Here is a 19968-nt window from a genome sequence, read left to right as displayed (position 1 = left end):
GTATATAATATTATATGTATATATATATAAATATATGTCATATATACATATACATATATGGGTAGAATTCAATAAATACAGCTGCGTATAAACTTTTTTTAAATATATATATATTTTTTAATAATATATAATTAATTTATATATTATTAAAAGATATTTTGCTGATCTATCGTGATCAGCGTCATCAGGTATAATAAATAAAATAGTTACAAAGAAATCGTTATAGTAAAAACAAACCATTAAAAAGATAACATTAAAAAGCCAAAATATAATACAAAAAAATTTCTCAAAAAACTGACGTCAGCAGATTTTATTAAAAAATGGCCCCCAGGTTTTAGTTGTCACTTTATCATCGTCATCCCGATTGAGAACCACATCACCATTTCTTAACTCCTGTCAAACCCTAGCTTTGCTTATTTCGAGTGACTCTCTGATTTTCCGAGTTCGATATTTTGGGGCTACAGATGTTTTGGGGTGCAACCAATCAAACTTACCATGGCATGTTTTGGAATGTTCAGTTGCACCCGAACTGGACCATTTTTCTTTTAAGCTGTTTTTCTGGTGTTCAATACATCTCGACATCACCTTCTTTTTAGTTTCACCAATGTATATCGAACCGCATGAACATTTTAGCTGGTATACGCCAGGGTTTGTGTTTAGTGGTAGTTTAGTTTTACTGTTGCAAAAAGTATTTTTTAAATTGGGAATTGATGTATATAACCTAATATAGATATTACTATTATTATTATATTATATTATTATTATATCACTACTTAAAAATTTTTTGTATTATATTTTGGCTTTATAGTGTTATCTTTTTAACGGTTTGTTTTTACTATAACGATTTCTTTGTAACTATTTTATTTATTATACCTGATGACGCTGACCACGATAGATCAGCGAAATATTGAAATAATTATATATTATTAAAAATACATATATTTTTTAAAAAAGTTTATACGCAGCCATATTTATTGAATTCTACCCTTTTTTTAACGTATAACAAGAAAATGACTTTAAAAGATTATATTACTACTTTTTACGGCAAAAAGATTTACGATGATACCAAAAAGTTACAAGATTTGAAGATACAAAATGCAAACTCAAAAAATTAACTCGTTTTTTTTCAAAAATGCTTATCCAATAACATAACTCCAAAATCGTTTAAAATAAAAACTCCAATCCATACTAAAAAAGAAAAAAACATAATGAAGGAATACAGTAAAAAACTAATAATTCATGCTCGTAATGAAGCCAAACACAGATTATATTCAAGTAAGAAATTAATTAATGAATTAAATATATTTCTTCAGACAAAAGTAAGATTACACGATTATGAGTTAATTAATAGTATGTCCAACAAATCAAAAAATTACCATTATATTAAGAAAAAAACGGAAATGAGAGAAAAATATTATAAATTACAAATTACACCGATTATAAAAAATACTTTTGATCCTCCCAATCAAGTTATTAAACCTGCTATACTCAATTTAACTAATGTTACTCTGGATAAATCAACAACTGAGCTACTCAATTTAGGTCCAAATTTTGTACCACTGCAGAAAAAAATTCCTTATATGGATATTATAACTAATATCGAAACTTGCGCTTTACAACTTGAAAAACTTAAAAAACCAACACAGGCAGAAACTCTACGACAAAACTGTTCACAAATTTTAACAAATTCACTAAAATTTAAATTAAAAGATAATATAACTAAGCAACAACGCCTTTCCATAAACAAATTAAAAAACATTTCTAATATTAAGATATACCCTTTCGATAAAGGCACAGGTTTCGCATTATTAAACAAAAATAATGCATCTCTCAAATTAGAAGAACAAATAAAAAATAGCAAAATTATTGATTATGATCCAACATCCACATTGACTACTAAATTTCAAAGACAATTGTGCAAGTTAAGAAAAGAAGGTAAGCTAGACACAAATACATACTTTAAAATGTATCCATCAGATTGTAACCAACCAAAGATTTACAGAATGATTAAAGCTCACAAACCAGAAAAAGACTACCAAATGCGCCCCGTTGTATCAACAATTTACACACCACCTTATGGAACATCTGATTATCTTGTTAAAATTATTCAACCGACTCTGAAGAAAAATAAAAGTAGACTTATGAATTATAATAGTTTTGTAAATGAAGCTAAGCAATGGATAATAGATCCTAATGAAGTTCAAGTTTCATTTGATATAGTCAATTTATATCCATCCATACCCATTGACGAAGCAATTACGGTTATTATTAATATACTAAACGCTGACATTGATGACTTAAAAACTCGAACTAAACTTACTCTTGCAGACATTCACCTATTAATTGAACTTTCATTAAGTATATGCTATTTTTTATATTAAAACAATATACGAGTAATACCTAATTCAGGTCCTATAGGTTTATCTTTAATGGTTGTTATGGCGGAAGCGTTTCTACAAAATATAGAAAGAAAGGCCCTTAACATAGCAATTGTTTATACATCCAAAACAAAAACTTACAAGAGATATGTAGATCATTGTTGCTCGCTTCGCTTCAATAAAACAACAACAAATGTTTCTGAACATCCTTAATGAATAACATCCTGCCATAAAATACACAGTGGAACTTGAAAACGACCTCAAACAACTCAATTTCCTAGATATTAATATTACAAACACAGGCTCTAGAGCTTATGAATTTCAAATACATCAAAAAGAAGCTATTACAAATGTTCAACTTAAACCTAACTCGAACATTAATTTTTGCTCTCAAAAACACTTTCAAAAAGAAATTGATTTTCTAATAGACATATTTATTGAAAATGGCCACAACAAGAACATTCTAAATAATATTACTATAGACTATTTAAAAAACAGTTCAAAAAACACCACATGTCAACCATTAGATACCCAACCCTTTAAAAAACTACCTTGAATACCAATTGTTGGTCCAAAACTTCGTAAAGAATTTCGAAAACAAAACATAAAGGTTGACTACATCAACTCTCAATTTAAAAACATTTTTTGCAACAATAAAACTAAACTACCACTAAACACAAACCCTGGCGTATACCAGCTAAAATGTTCATGCAGTTCGATATACATTGGTAAAACTAAAAAGAAGGTGATATCGAGATGTATTGAACACCAGAAAAACAGCTTAAAAGAAAAATGGTCTAGTTCCGGTGCACCTGAACATTCCAAAACATGCCATGGTAAGTTTGATTGGTTGCGCCCCAAAACATTATCTGTAGCCCCAAAATATCGAACTCGGAAAATCAGAGAGTCACTCGAAATAAGCAAAGCTAGGGTTCTGCAGGAGTTGAGAAATGGTGATGTGGTTCTCAATCGAGATGACGATGATAAAGTGACAACTAAAACCTGAGGGCCATTTTTTAATAAAATCTGCTGACGTCAGTTTTTTGAGAAAATTTTTTGTATTATATTTTGGCTTTTTAGTGTTATCTTTTTAACGGTTTGTTTTTACTATAACGATTTCTTTGTAACTATTTTATTTATTATACCTGATGACGCTGATCACAATAGATCAGCAAAATATCGAAATAACTATAAATTATTAAAAAATATATATATATTTTTAAAAAGTTTATACGCAGCCGTATTTATTGAAATCTACCCATATTTTAACGTATAACAAAAAAAAGATCTATATATATATATATATATATATATATATATATATATATATATATATATATATATATATATATATATATATATATATATATATATATATATATAAATATATATATATATACATATATATATATATATATATATATATATATATATATATATATATATATATATATATATATATATATATATATATATATATATATATATATATATAGATATATATATAGATATATATAGATATATATATATATATATATATATATATATATAGATATATATAGATATAAATATATATACATAAGAAGTTATTTTAAAATCTACGATAACCATCCGTGAGAGAAATTAGCATTTTTGTTTTTCTCACTGGCTAAGTTTCAAAACTATCATTTAGTACTAAAAGCTATTAATTCATCCAATTGTGAGTTGTTTTTTTCAAAAGTGATACTTTTAACAAAACAACTGAAAAAGCAAGAACAACAAAGCAAATTTCTGTATAATTTCACAATTTGATTCTCATAATATCATAATGGATTTAATCATATAGCTAAAACATCTGAATTCTAATAAAATCACGTTTTCCACTCTTATATGTTTTGATTTCGACTTCTATACATGTTTGCTGTCGTAGTCTACACCACAGTTAAGTAATTGCAGTCCATGTTCTGGGTGAAGTGTATGTCTCTTGAATTGTTGTCACAGAGGCTTGAAGTTTACATGAAGAGCTTCATTAGCTTGTTTACTATATATTCTAAGACTTTGATAACTCAGAGAAATGAACTAGGCCACGTGAAAGAACACAAAGAGACCCTTTGGATTGATTGAGACTGGAAAAGCTAGGTATGAAGCTTTGAAGTTTTCAATGTATTCTTGAAAACTTTCATACAGATGGGTTCCAAAACATGCAGTAACTAACTTATTAAATTGCCTGAATGCTTCAACATAATGAAATGCTACACTCATAGCTGATGCTTTAATTTTTGCTGAAGAATATCAATGTTTTTCCAACAGCCTTTGACAATAATTTCCATGAAAATGTCCTCTATGAAAGGGTTGGAGGGGAACTTTTAAAAACTCTGGCCATTCTTTGACCTCTGGCCAAACTTTGCTTAGACTCTTGAAAAGTGGTTGACCACACCCATCAGTAGGTGAAGTTCCATTGGTGGTGTATCTTTTAAAATGAATGCTTCACCTAAAATATTGAGCAAGAGCGCGTTAATAACATTTCCAAAGCATTTAGCACTCTTTATATTACTTCCTTCAGCAACAAAAGCTTGGTGAGCCTTTCTGATGTCTTCCCAAAGTTCTCAGTGTACCACATTTTCAAATTTTGAAGAGTCTGCTCCACACCAACAGCAAGGATATTTGATAGACATGAGACTGAAGTCCACAAAGCATGTTAGCAACTTTCATGTCGCAAGACAAGACAAAGGAAAAACCAATTTTAGTGAATTTCAACAGGTTTTTAATGTTTTCACAGTTTTCTGTCATTTTTTTATGGTATTGCTAGAATCAGCTGTTTCTTTACTCCAGAATCTTTGAAGGAAGAACTAAAAAACTTAGAAGTCTTCAGGACGGGACTGGTTGGTTCTGAGGCTACTTTGATAATGCCCAGACTCGTCTTAAGCAAGTCACCTCCACCATCAATTCCAATCTTAAATAGATGTTGCTCGGAGACAGATTTCCGTAAAAGATCACCAAAAATTGAAGAACGCTGCCATTATCATTACAATGAACAACATCTCTTAGGTGGTCAATGTCAGAACATTTAACTTTAGTGATAGAAAAGTTATCTTTGAGCAACTTTCCTTGCTCTGCAAATTTCTTAGCAAAATTTGGTTCAACAATTTTTTGTTGGCCTGCAGAGTTAAGTGTTGAAGCAAGTTGTCTCATCTGGTTGTTGGACAAACCAGTGTTAAGTAGAACTGTCACAAGGCTTTCAGTTGGAAGAGGATCCTTAAACAGTTGTGTTAGAGAAGCTCTGCCTGAAATTTAAAACAGATTAATTGAATAAAATGTACCTATTAAATGTTGGACATTATATATGTTGGACAAATACAGTGAAAAAACACTTACCGTGTTTCAAAGGAAATTTAGGTTCCCCCACTCGATTTGCTCAGTCGCACTGTACCATTTGGAGATGCATCCTGGGTTCCCTAAACAGAAGATGCAGGAATTTATACAGTATCTACATTTCAGTTTAGGCGCCTTCCTCGGAGTTTTACCATCACGCTTAACATGCGTGATTTGCTAGTTATCAGTTAATCGAAACAGTTGTACTATTGTTATATATGCCATCGCAAGCAAGACTTCGAAATACTATTTTACTTGACTAATGCGACAACATCATTTGGAAATTGTGCTAAAATATGACTTTTGATGGTAGACGAGATGTCTGAACTTGCATTTGTCGCACGTTTACAAGTGCCTAAGATAACTGCTCACGACGTCATTCAGCACATCAAGTCAACAGGCAGCAGCGCTGCAGGAAGGTCCAGTGGTAGACCGAGATGTTCTACATCGAAAACTGACGCTATGGTCTGCCGTGCAGCCACGAAGGACCCACTGGCATTATATTTACAAATTCTTAATAAACTGCTTCCTGATGAGAATGTGAGCTCTCGCACCATTCGGTGATGTCTTGTGGATAATATCTGTCTGCGATCCTATCGCGCTGCATTAAAACCACGACTATTTCAGGAAACTATCCGTGATCGCCTCAAATTTTGTAAAGCACATAAAAATTGGACCAAGGCAATGTGGCGACGTGTCATGTTCTTAGACGAATCGCAGGTGAAACAATTTGCTACGCATAAAGTAAATGTTCGACGGCCACCACACGCTACAATGCCCGTAATGTTGCTACAGCGGTAAAACATTGCCCTGCAATTATGATTTTGGGAGCAATTACTGCCAAAGGTTGAGCGGAAATCCATCTCATGCCGCCAGGTGAAACTGTCAAAGTTGTTAAATATTTGAAAATAATAAAGAAAAATATTCATATTTAGCTCAGAACTTGCAATTGTGACATCTTTATGCATATCGGCGCGATATGTCATCAGGCAAAGATTGTCAAGACATGATTTCAAGAGAATTCCATCAATGTTTTCTTGCTACGTGGCCTGGCTCCTCACCGGAATTAAGTTTGATTTAAAATTGCTGGGTTAAATTGAAAGCGGAAGTGGCAAAAGCAAACTCGACGTCGACGACAACTTTGGAGGAGGCTATACTGGAGGCGTGGCCCCATAAAATAACGCCTGATTACTATGACTCTTGTTGCCTCTATGCCTCGAAGAATAGAAGCTGTCCTCAAAGCCGGAGGAAGTCATTCGAGGTACTAGAAAATTTTTTCTGATGTGAACTACTTGTTGGTTTCTTGGAAAGTGTGTAATTGACTTATGTGAATGTTGTTTGTTGCGTTTAATTCAATCATATTATCATTAAATTGAAATAGTATTACGTTTCTGTCTAAAAATCTTAGTGGTTGGATCTTTATATATATATATATATATATATATATATATATATATATATATATATATATATATATATATATATATATATATATATATATATATATATATTTATATATATATATAAATATTAATTCAAGTTTTTATCACAGTATTGAGGTACACTTCACTTTTTTAATGTCAAACTGTCACCAAAACAAATTACACAACAATCATTTAACATTTTGAAAAATTGAGCAATACTAAGGAAAATCATTGTAGCATGTGGGTGTAAACATGTAGAAATAGGAGTTGGTTTAAGTGCGCCTTTGTGTTTGTAGAACAGAGATATATCTTCAAACCTGTTGATAGTTTAGCTACCAAAACTCTTATTAGTTTAGCTATCTATCTTAGGTTAAGAGTTTTTAAAATACTGGGTCACATTTTCAATTAATCTGAAAGATGAACTATTATATTAACTATACAATTGTTTAAAAGATCTCAATGGTTCTCAATGAGGGTTTTTTCAATACCTTTTAACACGTTAAATTTTTTTATCGCACCGTGAGGTGTGGCTGTAAAAAAATGATTCCAAAAATAGCCATTTTGAGGAGCCCATAATTGTGTTGCTAACTTATTTGATGTATTTTATGAACTTTTCTAAAATTAGAAGTTTCAGATGACCTTGTCAAACTAGCGCGACAATCGAAAACAAAAATTAGTTTGAACACATAGTTTAAATAACTGCAACACATCTGTTACGCGAGCATTCTACTATTTTATGATATTAGAAGTAAAAAATGTTCATAGTGGAAATCTCACATTTATATCAGGAGTCCAAATAAGCACAAATTTCGCAACTGGCATAAGTGCACCAAACAAACCTGCAAAGATTGGCATAAGTGCAACTTACGGTAAAAGAATATAAAGATTTTTACCAAAGAGATGCTATTCCACCTCGTTTGTATGGTGTCATAAAAGCTCACCTGAAAAAACTACACAATGCGAATTATTGTAAGCATTATTGGAACGGCTGCATACAAAATTTAAAAAAAATCTTAACTGATATGATACAACTTATCCACAATAAAAACAATACACATTAAAAAAACTTTTCAACAATTTTTAAACATAACTAAATCACGACATATTAACAAGGATGAAATTAAAGTGTCTTTTGATATCATTAATTCATATCCTTCAGTCCCAGTAAAGAATGAAATAATTGTCCTGATTGAGAGATTAAAAAATGAGTTTTAATTAGTTTTACATCCAAATTTATCTTTGATGAAATAGAAACACTTAGATATATCCCTTTTGGATTGCTGTTTTTTTATAAACACGACATTTATGAACTAGAGGATTCTAGACCTATTGGTTGAGGACTTATGGTAGCAGCTGCAGAGTGTTTTTACAGTTTCACGAAAGTTATACTATTGTGCAAGCTGTTTCAATGATATTCATGCAAAGTCATTTAAAAGATATGTTGATGACTCCCATTTACGTTTTAACTCTATTAAAGATGCAAAAATCTTTTTAAAATTACTTAACAACCAACATAAAAATATTCAGTACACCATGGAAGTCGAACTTTCTTGACATAACTATTATTTACAATGAAACTGGTACGTACGGTTTTGAAGTTTACCGTAAAGATGCCATAACTAACGTCCAAATTAACTCTAACTCATGCTACGGATCCAAAAATTATAAACGAAGTTTTCAAAGAATTTGTTCATAGGGCAGTGTATTTTTGATCTGATAAAAATATTAAACAAGAGTTATTGTTTCTAATTGATGCTTTTGTAGAAAATGGATATAAAAAAACAAGCCTGGAAAATATCATAAAAACCACTCAAAAAGAGTTACATAATAAAAAACAAAATATTAAAAATCAACATTTAACAATTTAAAAAAACATATATTTTTACCGTAGATTCCATGAAATAGCTCGAAGTTAAAAAAAATTTTCGAAAAAGCAGGTTACACATCAGTCTTTGAATCACCAAAAATCTAACAACATATACTAACCACAAAAAAAAAAACCTACTCTCCTTGTAAATTCTTCCCTAGGTGTGTACAAAATTGAATGCTCCTGCAAAAAATGTTATATCGGCAAAACAAAATTAAAAATCTCATCTTCCATTTATTAACATCAGAAAAATACATACGAAGTAAAATGGGATTATTCAGTACTAGCGGAACATTCAAAAAATTGTCATGGTTATTTTAGATAAAACAATAAAAATAATTTAAAAGAAAAGGCCAACAATTTTAACAGAAAAGTCAAACTGGCACTGGAAATACAACGCCATAAATGTGCACTTTCAGACGGCGGTCTGAATCAGGATGATGGAGTTTGGAAACCTATGTTTCGATAATTGAATCAAAAGAAACTATTGCATTAATTTGTTTTTGTTTTTAACAGTTTTATATATATGTATATATATATATATATATAAATATATATATATATATATATATATATATATATATATATATATATATATATACATATATATATATATATATATATATATACATATACATTTTTTATTAGAACTAGTAGGTCGACGAACAAAAAGCTTAACATCAGAGAACTGACAAAACATGGACTCATCACTGAACATCACCTGTGTCCACTGCTCTTCTGTCCAATCTTGATGCTTCTTGCAGAACTCAATGCGCTTTTTTTTTCACCTTTTCAGTTACCAATGGCTTCTTAAATGGGCTTCGTGCAGGTAAGTTTAATTCCGCAGATGTCTGTGACGGATTGTGCGCTTTGAGACATTAGAAAGTGTTGGTATGCTGTTCTGTAGGTCACCAAAGGTTATTGAAGGATTCATCTTGACCATTGTTACCATCTTGAGGTCAGTATGCTGCGAAGTGACTCTAGGACGTCCAGACCTTTTTTTAGGAGACAGGGGGATAACCTGCTTTACAACACGCCAAATTGCAGTGCGTTTAACTATGTAAATTGTTGCAATGTCTGCATGAGACATACCACTTTTAGCAAGACGTTGAATGCATGCTTTTTCTTCTTTACTGAGCTGCCGAATCTTAGCCACGATTTTCACTGAATTAACTGTTTAAGCTACAAAATTGTCTTTATAAATATATTTATACCTAAAGATAAAAATATAAGATAATAACACTGAGCCTACTGGCGTGGAAACATTGATTTGTGTAAAATTGTGCCTTGTTGCAAGACTTTTTGCCAGCACTGTATATATACATATAAAACTGTTATATATCTGTACTCCCTCAAAATATTGCATGAAAATTAATTCAAAAAGTAAAATTTTACATCCATATTAAAAGTTTTTATTTAATTTTATTTATTAAAATTTATTTAATTTTATATATTAAAAAATATATTAATTTTATATATTAAACTTCACTTTATATTCACTTTGAAATGACATCGCAAATGGCGGAAGCGTTTATTTAATGATGAAAAGAAAAAAAACAAAAAAAAAATCGGAAAGAAATTATTTTCAAAAATAAAAAAGATAAGTTAAAAATAAAGTAAAATAATAAAAATAGAAAAAGGTATAAAAGAACTAAAAGATTGAAAACATTATAAAACAAGAAAACGAATAAAAAAGTAAAACGAACAAATTGATTTAATAAAATAATACAAAAACAATCAATTATAAGCGATGTAACAATTTTGAAGAAATGAAATTCGAAAAATGTTCGAAAAATGTTCGAAAAAATAACAAAAAGAACTATTTAAAACAAAAATAATTCACTCCAAATTTTCTTCGCTTTTCTGTATCCGTAAAGAGTAACAAATATATTTTATTTTATTTTGTAGAAGTTTTTGTATTTGCCTTTTCGTTATGTAATTTTTTATTTCGTTTTGTAGTTTTTGTGCTTGTCTTTTCGTTTGCGTAAAGTTTGTTTTAGTTGTGCTGTTGTAGCTTATGATTTTTACAATTGTTATTAATTGAGAGTTTTCATATATTTTGCCTTTTTATTTAATTTATAATGGCCTAATAATTATTTTTTTATAGTTAATTTAGTTTACACTTGCTTTCAACTATTAATATTGCTGTTGAATTTTTTTTTCTTTGTTTATTTTATTTAGGTGTCACTCCTATGACTACTTTCTACCTATATTTTATATATTACCTAATATTTTTCTTTTTTTATGATAAATTTAAAACAAATGTGTGTCAAATTTCTATATTTTTTCGATTTATATCTAATAAATTTTTCTAGTATTTGTCACACACACACACACACACACACACACACACACACACACACACACACACACACACACACACACACACACACACACACACACATATATATATATATATATATACATATATATATATTGTATTATATTTGTTTACCTAGTTTTGTTTTACATATTTTTTTTGTAGGGGAACCTGTTGCATCTTTTGCCACTTTTTGCTTTAAGGCGTATTTTGCGTTGACTATTGAGTAAATTTAAACCATTCTAACTAAATAATATTCTCCAATATTGCTCAAAAATTATACTTAGGACTTTTTTTTCATTCAATCAAGAAGTATCTTTTTTCCGCGTTTTAAAAAGTCAATTGGTCAAAGGTACAACACGTACATTGTACCTCTGACCGATTCGCGTTGTTCCTTTGACCGAAATGTTATTATTAAAAAATTATGCGATGTTTGAACGTCTTTAATATTTTAGCTTGTTATATATTATATAGCAACTTCTGGCCTACCTTATGTCAATAAATTAACAAATCTAACTATATTGTTAGCAATCCCAATTTAGAAAAATCAATCCTCACAATCTTGCAAAGACTTGTGTATCGAAGTTACAATACTCAGTCAGTATTACTAATAGTATTACTAATTTTTTTAAATAAAATCAGTTATTATAACTATTTAGGTAAAGTCACGTATTTTCTTTAGTTTTTGTTGGTCAAAGGTACAACATTCTAGTCCAGTCAAAGGTACACGAGATGGGTTTCTTTCGCAATTACCGTCTAAATCCCCATTAACGGGGGTTGTGTCAATAAATTAATTACTCTTTTTGGAGCTGAAAAAATGAGTAAATTTATTTTAAAAAAACTAAAAGACCAAGATACTACAATATTTTCTTTTTTGTCTGAGTGTATGATAAAAAGAATTTCTGAAAGAAGAAAAATTGGAATTGCAGGACTTTTAAGATATTTAGAGGCACCGAATCAATATGATCAAGCTTAAAAAGATTCTATTTTAAACTATCCTAAGAAAAAAGGAACTTCCAATAATAGCAAGAGATATTTATTGCCATCTTTTTTATTAAGAGATAATTTAAAATGCTAAAAAAATTACACTATGCTTCAAAGTCTTCACCACCACCATCAGTTGAAACAAAAAGATGCTTTAGTGCTGCTGGACTTTTTATCACTAAGTTGAGAACATCATCTAGAGATAAAATAATTGACACATTATCTTTTCAGCGTTCAAGTTTAAAAGCTTAGTTTTAATTTCTTTTGTTAGCTTTTACTTATATAGTACTATAACACAAAATTGTATGTAAAGCTTATGTTTTAAAAATAACTAAAATTGCTTAAAATTACTTAAGTACACTTTTTCTATTACTTGAACATAAATTAGCATTTTGCACTTATGTCAATTCGCATTTTTTCCAGCTTACACATATGCCAATGTTTGCAAATTTATTCGGCGCACTTATGCCAGTTTTTGTAACTGCTTCGCAATTATGCTAGTTTGCACTTATGTCAATTGACACTTGTGCAATTGTTTTTAAACTTATTCGACGCACTTATGCTGATTCGCCTTTTGCCAGATCGCACTTGTGCCAGTTTTTGCAACTGCTTTACACTTACGCCAGTTCTCACTTAAACCATTTGCACTTATGCTAGTTCACACTTATGAAACTCGCGCTTATTCAGTCGTCCCTTTTTTATGTTTAACAGTATTGAGTAGCTATGAACCCCATTAGTCTCTTCTTACGCAGCCACTGGCCTTAAAATTAAACTACCAGTGAAATAATTTTAGATATTTTTTTTTAATCACCTGTATTGTTAAAGTACTGGCTTTCGAAGCAAGTTTTTAAAGCATGAGGAAAATTTTTTCGAAACTTAAATTTGCTCTTTAAAGACTTGCAAAAAGGAAGTCTTTTTATAAAATACATTTTTAACTTGTCTTTGATAGAAAAAAAATGTGTTTAATTCTAAAGTTGTCATTTCTACTTAAAACCCCTTCATTCTACCTATTATTACTAACTCCTACTTTGAGCATCTTATTTTTTTTATTTCATGCTTTCACGTTCCTGAATGTCAAGTAAATCTTCACGAACTGATATCACATATTCCTAAAAAGATTGAAGCAAATGCCCTTCAAAAGTTAAATCTGTATCTTCAACTTAAGATTTTTTTTTTTTTTTATAATTTTCGTTACCGTATTTATAAATTCGGACAGTATTTAAAGTGAAATAGTACATATAAAATAGATTAGCAAGGATAAAGAAAAAAACGTAAACTATCTTATCGCCGAGACCCGTTTACCTTTAGTTAATATTACTATTTATTAACTGACAAACAAACAAAAAGTTGGAAAAAATAGAAATTGTTGAAATGAAGAAGATGTTAAAAATAAACATAGCATAAATTTTTTATTTCAATATGAAAAAAAAGTCATATGAAAAAAAGTCATATGAAAAGACAAAAATTAAATTTATAGTAAACTTTTTCAGTTCAGATTTTTAATTTTCATCTTGTATTAAAAAAATAATTTAAACTCAAAATTTTTTTCTAATAAAAAACAATTAAAAAAATTTCTCTTTTGAATTTTTTAAAGAGAAGTTTAAAAGAGTTCTATTTTAAACAATATTTTGGAAAAAAGTTTCTTAAAAAAATGATTCACAATATTGAACTTAAAATGAGCTGAGTTTTAAAAAAGATCTTGAAAAAACATAGTTTTCATTTCAAAAATTTGTGGGGTATTTTAGAGATTTTTTGTAAAAGAAGAAGATATTAAAAGACAGTCTCTCGTGATTTAATAAAGAAATTAAAAAAAAAATAGTTTAGAGAACAGTAACTTAAATTACTTTTTATCACTTTTGCTTTTTAAAGTTGTTGTCAGCAACATTTTGATCAGAAATTATTTAAATAGAAATCCAGCAACTAACAATAATAAGTTTTTGTTCTTTCATTTGGTAACAATGCTTTTACATTTGTCACATTTTTTTGCTGATATATTGAATTAGATAACAGCAATACCTTGTTCATTAAAAAACTTTTACTTTCTGCAACTGTGGACTTTTTACAGTTAAGTTTGCGTCAGTTGTCACTAATTAATTCTCACTAATTCGTCTCGCATACTTCAGTACAAGATTGAAAATAGTAGTCAATTTTTTGTTTTTTCTAATATTACTTGCTGACTGTCATATTTTTTTTTTTTGTGTGTGTTTTTACATTTCGATTTGATGTCCAGATCATGTCCAAGAACTTTAGCAGTTGCACCAATAACAAAAATAGCTTCTTGATCACTGATTTTTATACGTTTTAATACGTGTTTCCGACGTCTTGTATCCATTTGGGTGCCCGGTTCAATTCAGTAGACAAAATGTTAGTCTTTTCTTTTTTTTAAACTGAATGTGGCGGCCTTGTATTAAGACTGAAAATTTCAAACTCAGTTTGAGAAGCTAAAGAACTAGAAGAATGTTTTGATAATAGACCTAAGCGACAACTTCTTCATTCAGCATTCATATCTTTTTTTCTTTATGTTTTTCTGTTTGTTCCATTACATAGGATTGCTATTTAGTCAAATGCTTATCCATGCCTCTAAAACGGGAGCTGGAGAGATTTCTCGCATGTATATTAAAAATGCTTTGTCTTCTTCCTACTTGCAACATCAAAAAGTTATTTTTATTTTTAAATTATATTAATTAATGTATTTATATATATATATATATATATATATATATATATATATATATATATATATATATATATATATATATATATATATATATATATATATATATATATGACTTGAAAAAAAAATCGATAAAAATTTGATCATTAATGATTATGTGTTCTTTAAAAAGTTATCGATAAGCGCAAAGTAGTTATTTAGATTTAATATATATTACCTAATATAATAAATACCAATGTACAAGCTAGATATATAATAATAATCATAAAATATATTTTTTTAATTACAGTTACATTGTGCCAAGATTCTTCTTATAATATAACGTGTCCAGCGAATTTCCTTATAAAAGTTCTCAATGCAACATATGGTAGTCTGAAAAATTCTTCAATTTGTTCTTCAAAAAACGCAAGTTACTTTATTCCAAGTTTGTGCAATGGAGCCAACAGTTGTTTTATTGAATCTAACAATCAAGTATTTGGTGGTGATCCCTGCCCCAACAATTATAAATACACTATTGTTAACTACATTTGTTATCCTCAAGGTATATGTCGTTCAATAAATTTAAACTATATGCAAGAAAGTTAATAAACATTTAGATATAATATATATATATTTTTCTTTTAGTTTTATTAAACTTTACTTCATAATAGAGATTTATTTAATAAACTCTATAAAAATCAATTGTTTTTAGTCTCATTTGATTTATTACAAATATTAGCTAGTTAATCTTTTTTATCAAAAAGACTTGCAAAGTCATTTAAATTTAGATTTTCTCAATATATTTCTTTAGTTAATAAGATTTCTATTTAAGCTTCATGTTTTGTAAAGCTAACCCAAGCAACAGTTATTGTATATATTTTACCAATAATCAAACTTCAAACTTTTTTTTTATACTTATTGAACTAATTGAACAATTCTGGTTTCTGCTATTTTTTGTTTCGTTTTAAATGATGATTGTGATGCTTTATGTCATTTCATACTTTAGAGTAAAGAATTTAATAAAACAGCATAAAAGATTTACAAATTGCGAAATTACTTTAAACTTTAACATATATCATCATTTCACTAGTATGAGTTATATAATAAAAATGCTGATGCAACTCTTTTTTTTAAATCTTTAATGAATACTTTAGTTAAAGTTATTACAACTTGTTGTTGTTTTCTTTTCTTTTTTTGGTGGTGCAAAGCATAATCATCTCATCAAATGTCTATGCTTATTTCTGTAATAATATTTGTTAAACTTGCTCTTACTGATGTCCTCTTATCATTACCATCTATAAATACCTATTAATGCCTAAATAACAAAGGGTTTTAAAATGTCAATCAATTTTAAAAAAATCAATCGCATTTTCTTCATTCTAAATAAGTAAACAAATCTAAAATAATGAATTTTTTATCTAACAGTTTTATCTAACTTTAAAATTTCAACTCTCGGACTTTCAGCATATCTATCACCAAGTTTATTATTTATGTATTTCAAAAAAAAAATATTGATGTGGAGGACAACCTTTAATTTTTTGAATATAAAAGTATTTAAAAGTATACTCCAATGTATAATAGTAAATAGCCCATTTGCTGCTTATTGTTAGACTTACCCTTAACAACCATCAATAATAAACTTCATGTAGTTGGTGGAAGCTTTACTTGATAGAAATTGAATATATAAGAGTCATGATCTTGTTTTAAAATCTACGTTTTTGGACTTAAGGTTGTGTATTATTTTAATACAATTAAGATTGTTTGACCTTAAATAAAAAAATGAATGTTCAATAAACATATTGTTCTGTTTAATTTAAAGTTTTTGATTAAATGTTTGCATACATATATATCACCTCAAACAAAAAAGTTTGAACGTTTTTTAATACTTTTTATTAAAAGAAACCGATATAGATAAAATAAAAACAAAAATTATTTTAGAGTCAACTATAAAGAATTTATTATATAAAAAATTAAAGTCTATGAATCTCTCTTAGCTGATATATTCATTATTTCAGAGGTCTGGTATAACGTTTTGAAAGGGTGCGTGTATAGCTTATTTTTAATTATAACTTCATTCCATACGACTCCAAACAAATATTATTGTGAAATTGACATTTTAAATGACCCAAGATTTTTTATTAAATACGTTGAAAAAAAATCTTTTATTACAACAGAAGCGATTCTACAAATAAAATGATGGAGTTAAATCCTGAAAAATGTGCCAATTGTTTTATTAAAATAAGAAAAAGCTCCTCACAATTAAAAATCACCCGATGAATTGTGTCAAATACCCGTTTAGCTCACTAAATTCGTCATAAAACCAACCAACTCTTAAAAATCACAAAATTGAATTGCGTTAACATCTAGTTAATTTTTATTAATAGCATTTTTTGTCGTTTTATAAAATTTTTTGTTTATTAAATAGTGTTAAAGCCTTCATCAAACAATACGCTTTAGTGGTCAAAGAAGTTTGTTCGCAGCGTTTAGAAGTAGTTTAAATTTTTCCGCTTCCACATTTTTGCTTAGTTTTTTTTTTAATCTTTTCTAATTTTATTAAAATACAAAAAAAATTTTTTGAAGTTCTAAAGATGTTTACACTTTTATAAGTTTTACTTTTATTTAAAAATTGCGAAATCTCCTTAGTTTTCATTTATAGCCAGAGTTGTTAGTCTTTGGCCTTGCCTTGAGGCCAAAAATTAGGGCCTTGACCTTGGCCTTGAAAATTTTAGCCTTGAACTTGATTATTTTGGCCCTAGCCTTCATTAAATAATAAATAAAACTAAAGCATTTAAAGTTTTCATTATTTGTTTTTAAGTAATTAGTTACGTAATTATTCATTCTTTATTATACCTAATTACTTTATTAAACTAAGTCAAAAATTAAAGTCTTTTGTCTTGAAAATGTTTGCGTTGGCCTTGACCTTGAAACTTTTATTCTTGTCCTTGGCCTTGGTCTTGTAAAATGTGGCCTTGTCTTTGACCTTGTAACTTACGACCTGGTAACATTTGGCCTTGGCCTCGCTACTTTTGGCCTCGTTAACAACTCTATTTATAGCATTTATTTGCCGTTTTTTTATGTTAAAGTTAATAAGGAAAAATATTTATAAGTTTGTAACCGTTTTTTCCACAGAAGTTTACAATTTTTACAATAAGAAGTTATAAAGTATTGAACATTGATCATTAAATTAAAACAATGATTTAAAAGATTTTGATTTTATACCACTTCCCAGTGGGCACAAGAACGTTTTGCAAACGTTTTTTAAAGGTTCCGTGAAACGTTTTTAAGGTTTTTTGAACGTTCAAATGAAACGGTGACCGGATGTTTTCCTAAAAACGTTTTTTGAACGTTTTCTAATGGTCTCACGAAAACGTTTTTTAATGATTTTTTGAACGTTCATATAAAACGGTGACCAGACGTTTTCCTAAAAACGTTTTTTGAACGTTTTCTAAGGGTCTCACAAAAACGTTTTTTAATGGTTTTCTGAACGTTCATATGAAACGGTGACCGGACGTTTTCCTAAAAACGTTTTTAAAGCGTTTTTTAAGGGTCTCACGAAAGCTTAATTTTCTATTTATTTATAATATAAGCATACAAAAAAAAAAGCATACATTTATAAATAAGCCTACAAAAACATAACAAAATAATTGTCGTGCTATTCTGTCAAGAGCTCCCTTCAACTTATTGACCGAATCAAACTTCGTTGTATGTGACACCAGTGTTTCTAAAAACAGAAATACTATAGAAATCTTTCATGGATTCCAGCTAGCACATATAAAGGGTGTTACTTGAACACACATTTATACTCATGGTAAATTCAACACTTTACTTTTAGTTTATTTAACAATTTTTTTAACCTTGTTATAATTTCATTATGTAATAAAATAAAATAAAAAAAACTAATGAAAGATCCTCATAACAATAAATTCAAGTGATGCTTTTTGGGTAGTTTTTTAAACCTGATGAAAAAAAACTTCATATACTGTTTATTAACGTTGGAAATACTTTCAAACTTGATAAAAAATATTTATTTACATAAAATGTTTAATAAAACCAGATGACATTCTTTGATAAACTTACATTCAGCAACTTTTTGCACTTTAATAATAGGACTTGCTTCTCTTATGTTCAAATAACTGTGATATGTTGCACTGTTTCATTCAAATATGAATAGAAATAGCTTCATACATTTATTAAAAAATTTATTCATATAATATTTTCAACTTAAACATACCTTGCATTCATTTGCTTGTAACTATATCTGCACCTTTGAAACTCATAATTGCGAATAATAGTTTTACCTTTTTAGTATACTTAAAAAAAAAAAAGTTAGTTAACCACAATGCAACATTATTGTGTTGCATAGAGCGCCTTAGCGGCACTGTGGCGGATTTTTTGAAACAAGTTTAACTGATTCTCAAAGGCATTCAGGCTTTCAGCATTTACCATCTCACCTGGTAGGCAGCTCCAGCTGTCGACAACTTAATTTGTGAAGAAGTTACTTCTGTTATTATTGGATCAAACTATCTCTTTCGCAAATCGACTTCTATGACCGTGGCAAGATGCAAAACGCATTGGAGTGTGGTACCAGTTAACAGTTTCTTTACTATACTCGATTTTAAAAAGCTGTATTAAGACTTTACAATGATGCTTTCCTTTGTAGGTGGTCATTTTTAAATACTTAAAATTAAATCTTAAAAAAAAAATTACATGCAATATATATATATATTTATATCTATCTATACACATACATAAAAATGTAAATATATATATTTATATATATATAATATATATATATATATATATATATATATATATATATATATATATATATATATATATATATATATATATATATATATATATATATAAGTATATATATATATATATATATATATATATATATATATATATATAATATATATCTATATATATATAAATATATATATATATATATATATAAATATATATATATAAATATATATATATATATA

The 19968-nt window shown here is 28.4% G+C and overlaps 1 protein-coding gene across 1 annotated transcript in view; it reads left to right on the top strand.

The window, feature by feature from the left end:
- Nucleotides 1–19968, top strand: part of LOC136080705 (uncharacterized) — a 200251-nt gene that overhangs the window by 79443 nt on the left and 100840 nt on the right. Inside the window, exon 2 of the mRNA XM_065797695.1 lies at nucleotides 15288–15539. Within this exon, the coding sequence (XP_065653767.1) occupies nucleotides 15288–15539 (252 nt within the window). The remainder of the gene's footprint in view (nucleotides 1–15287; nucleotides 15540–19968) is intronic.

Source organism: Hydra vulgaris, chromosome 05, assembly GCF_038396675.1.
Source record: "Hydra vulgaris chromosome 05, alternate assembly HydraT2T_AEP".
Lineage (NCBI taxonomy): Eukaryota > Metazoa > Cnidaria > Hydrozoa > Anthoathecata > Hydridae > Hydra > Hydra vulgaris.
The sequence above is the reverse complement of the archived record's forward strand: the minus strand, read 5'-3'. Positions and strand labels throughout refer to the sequence as shown.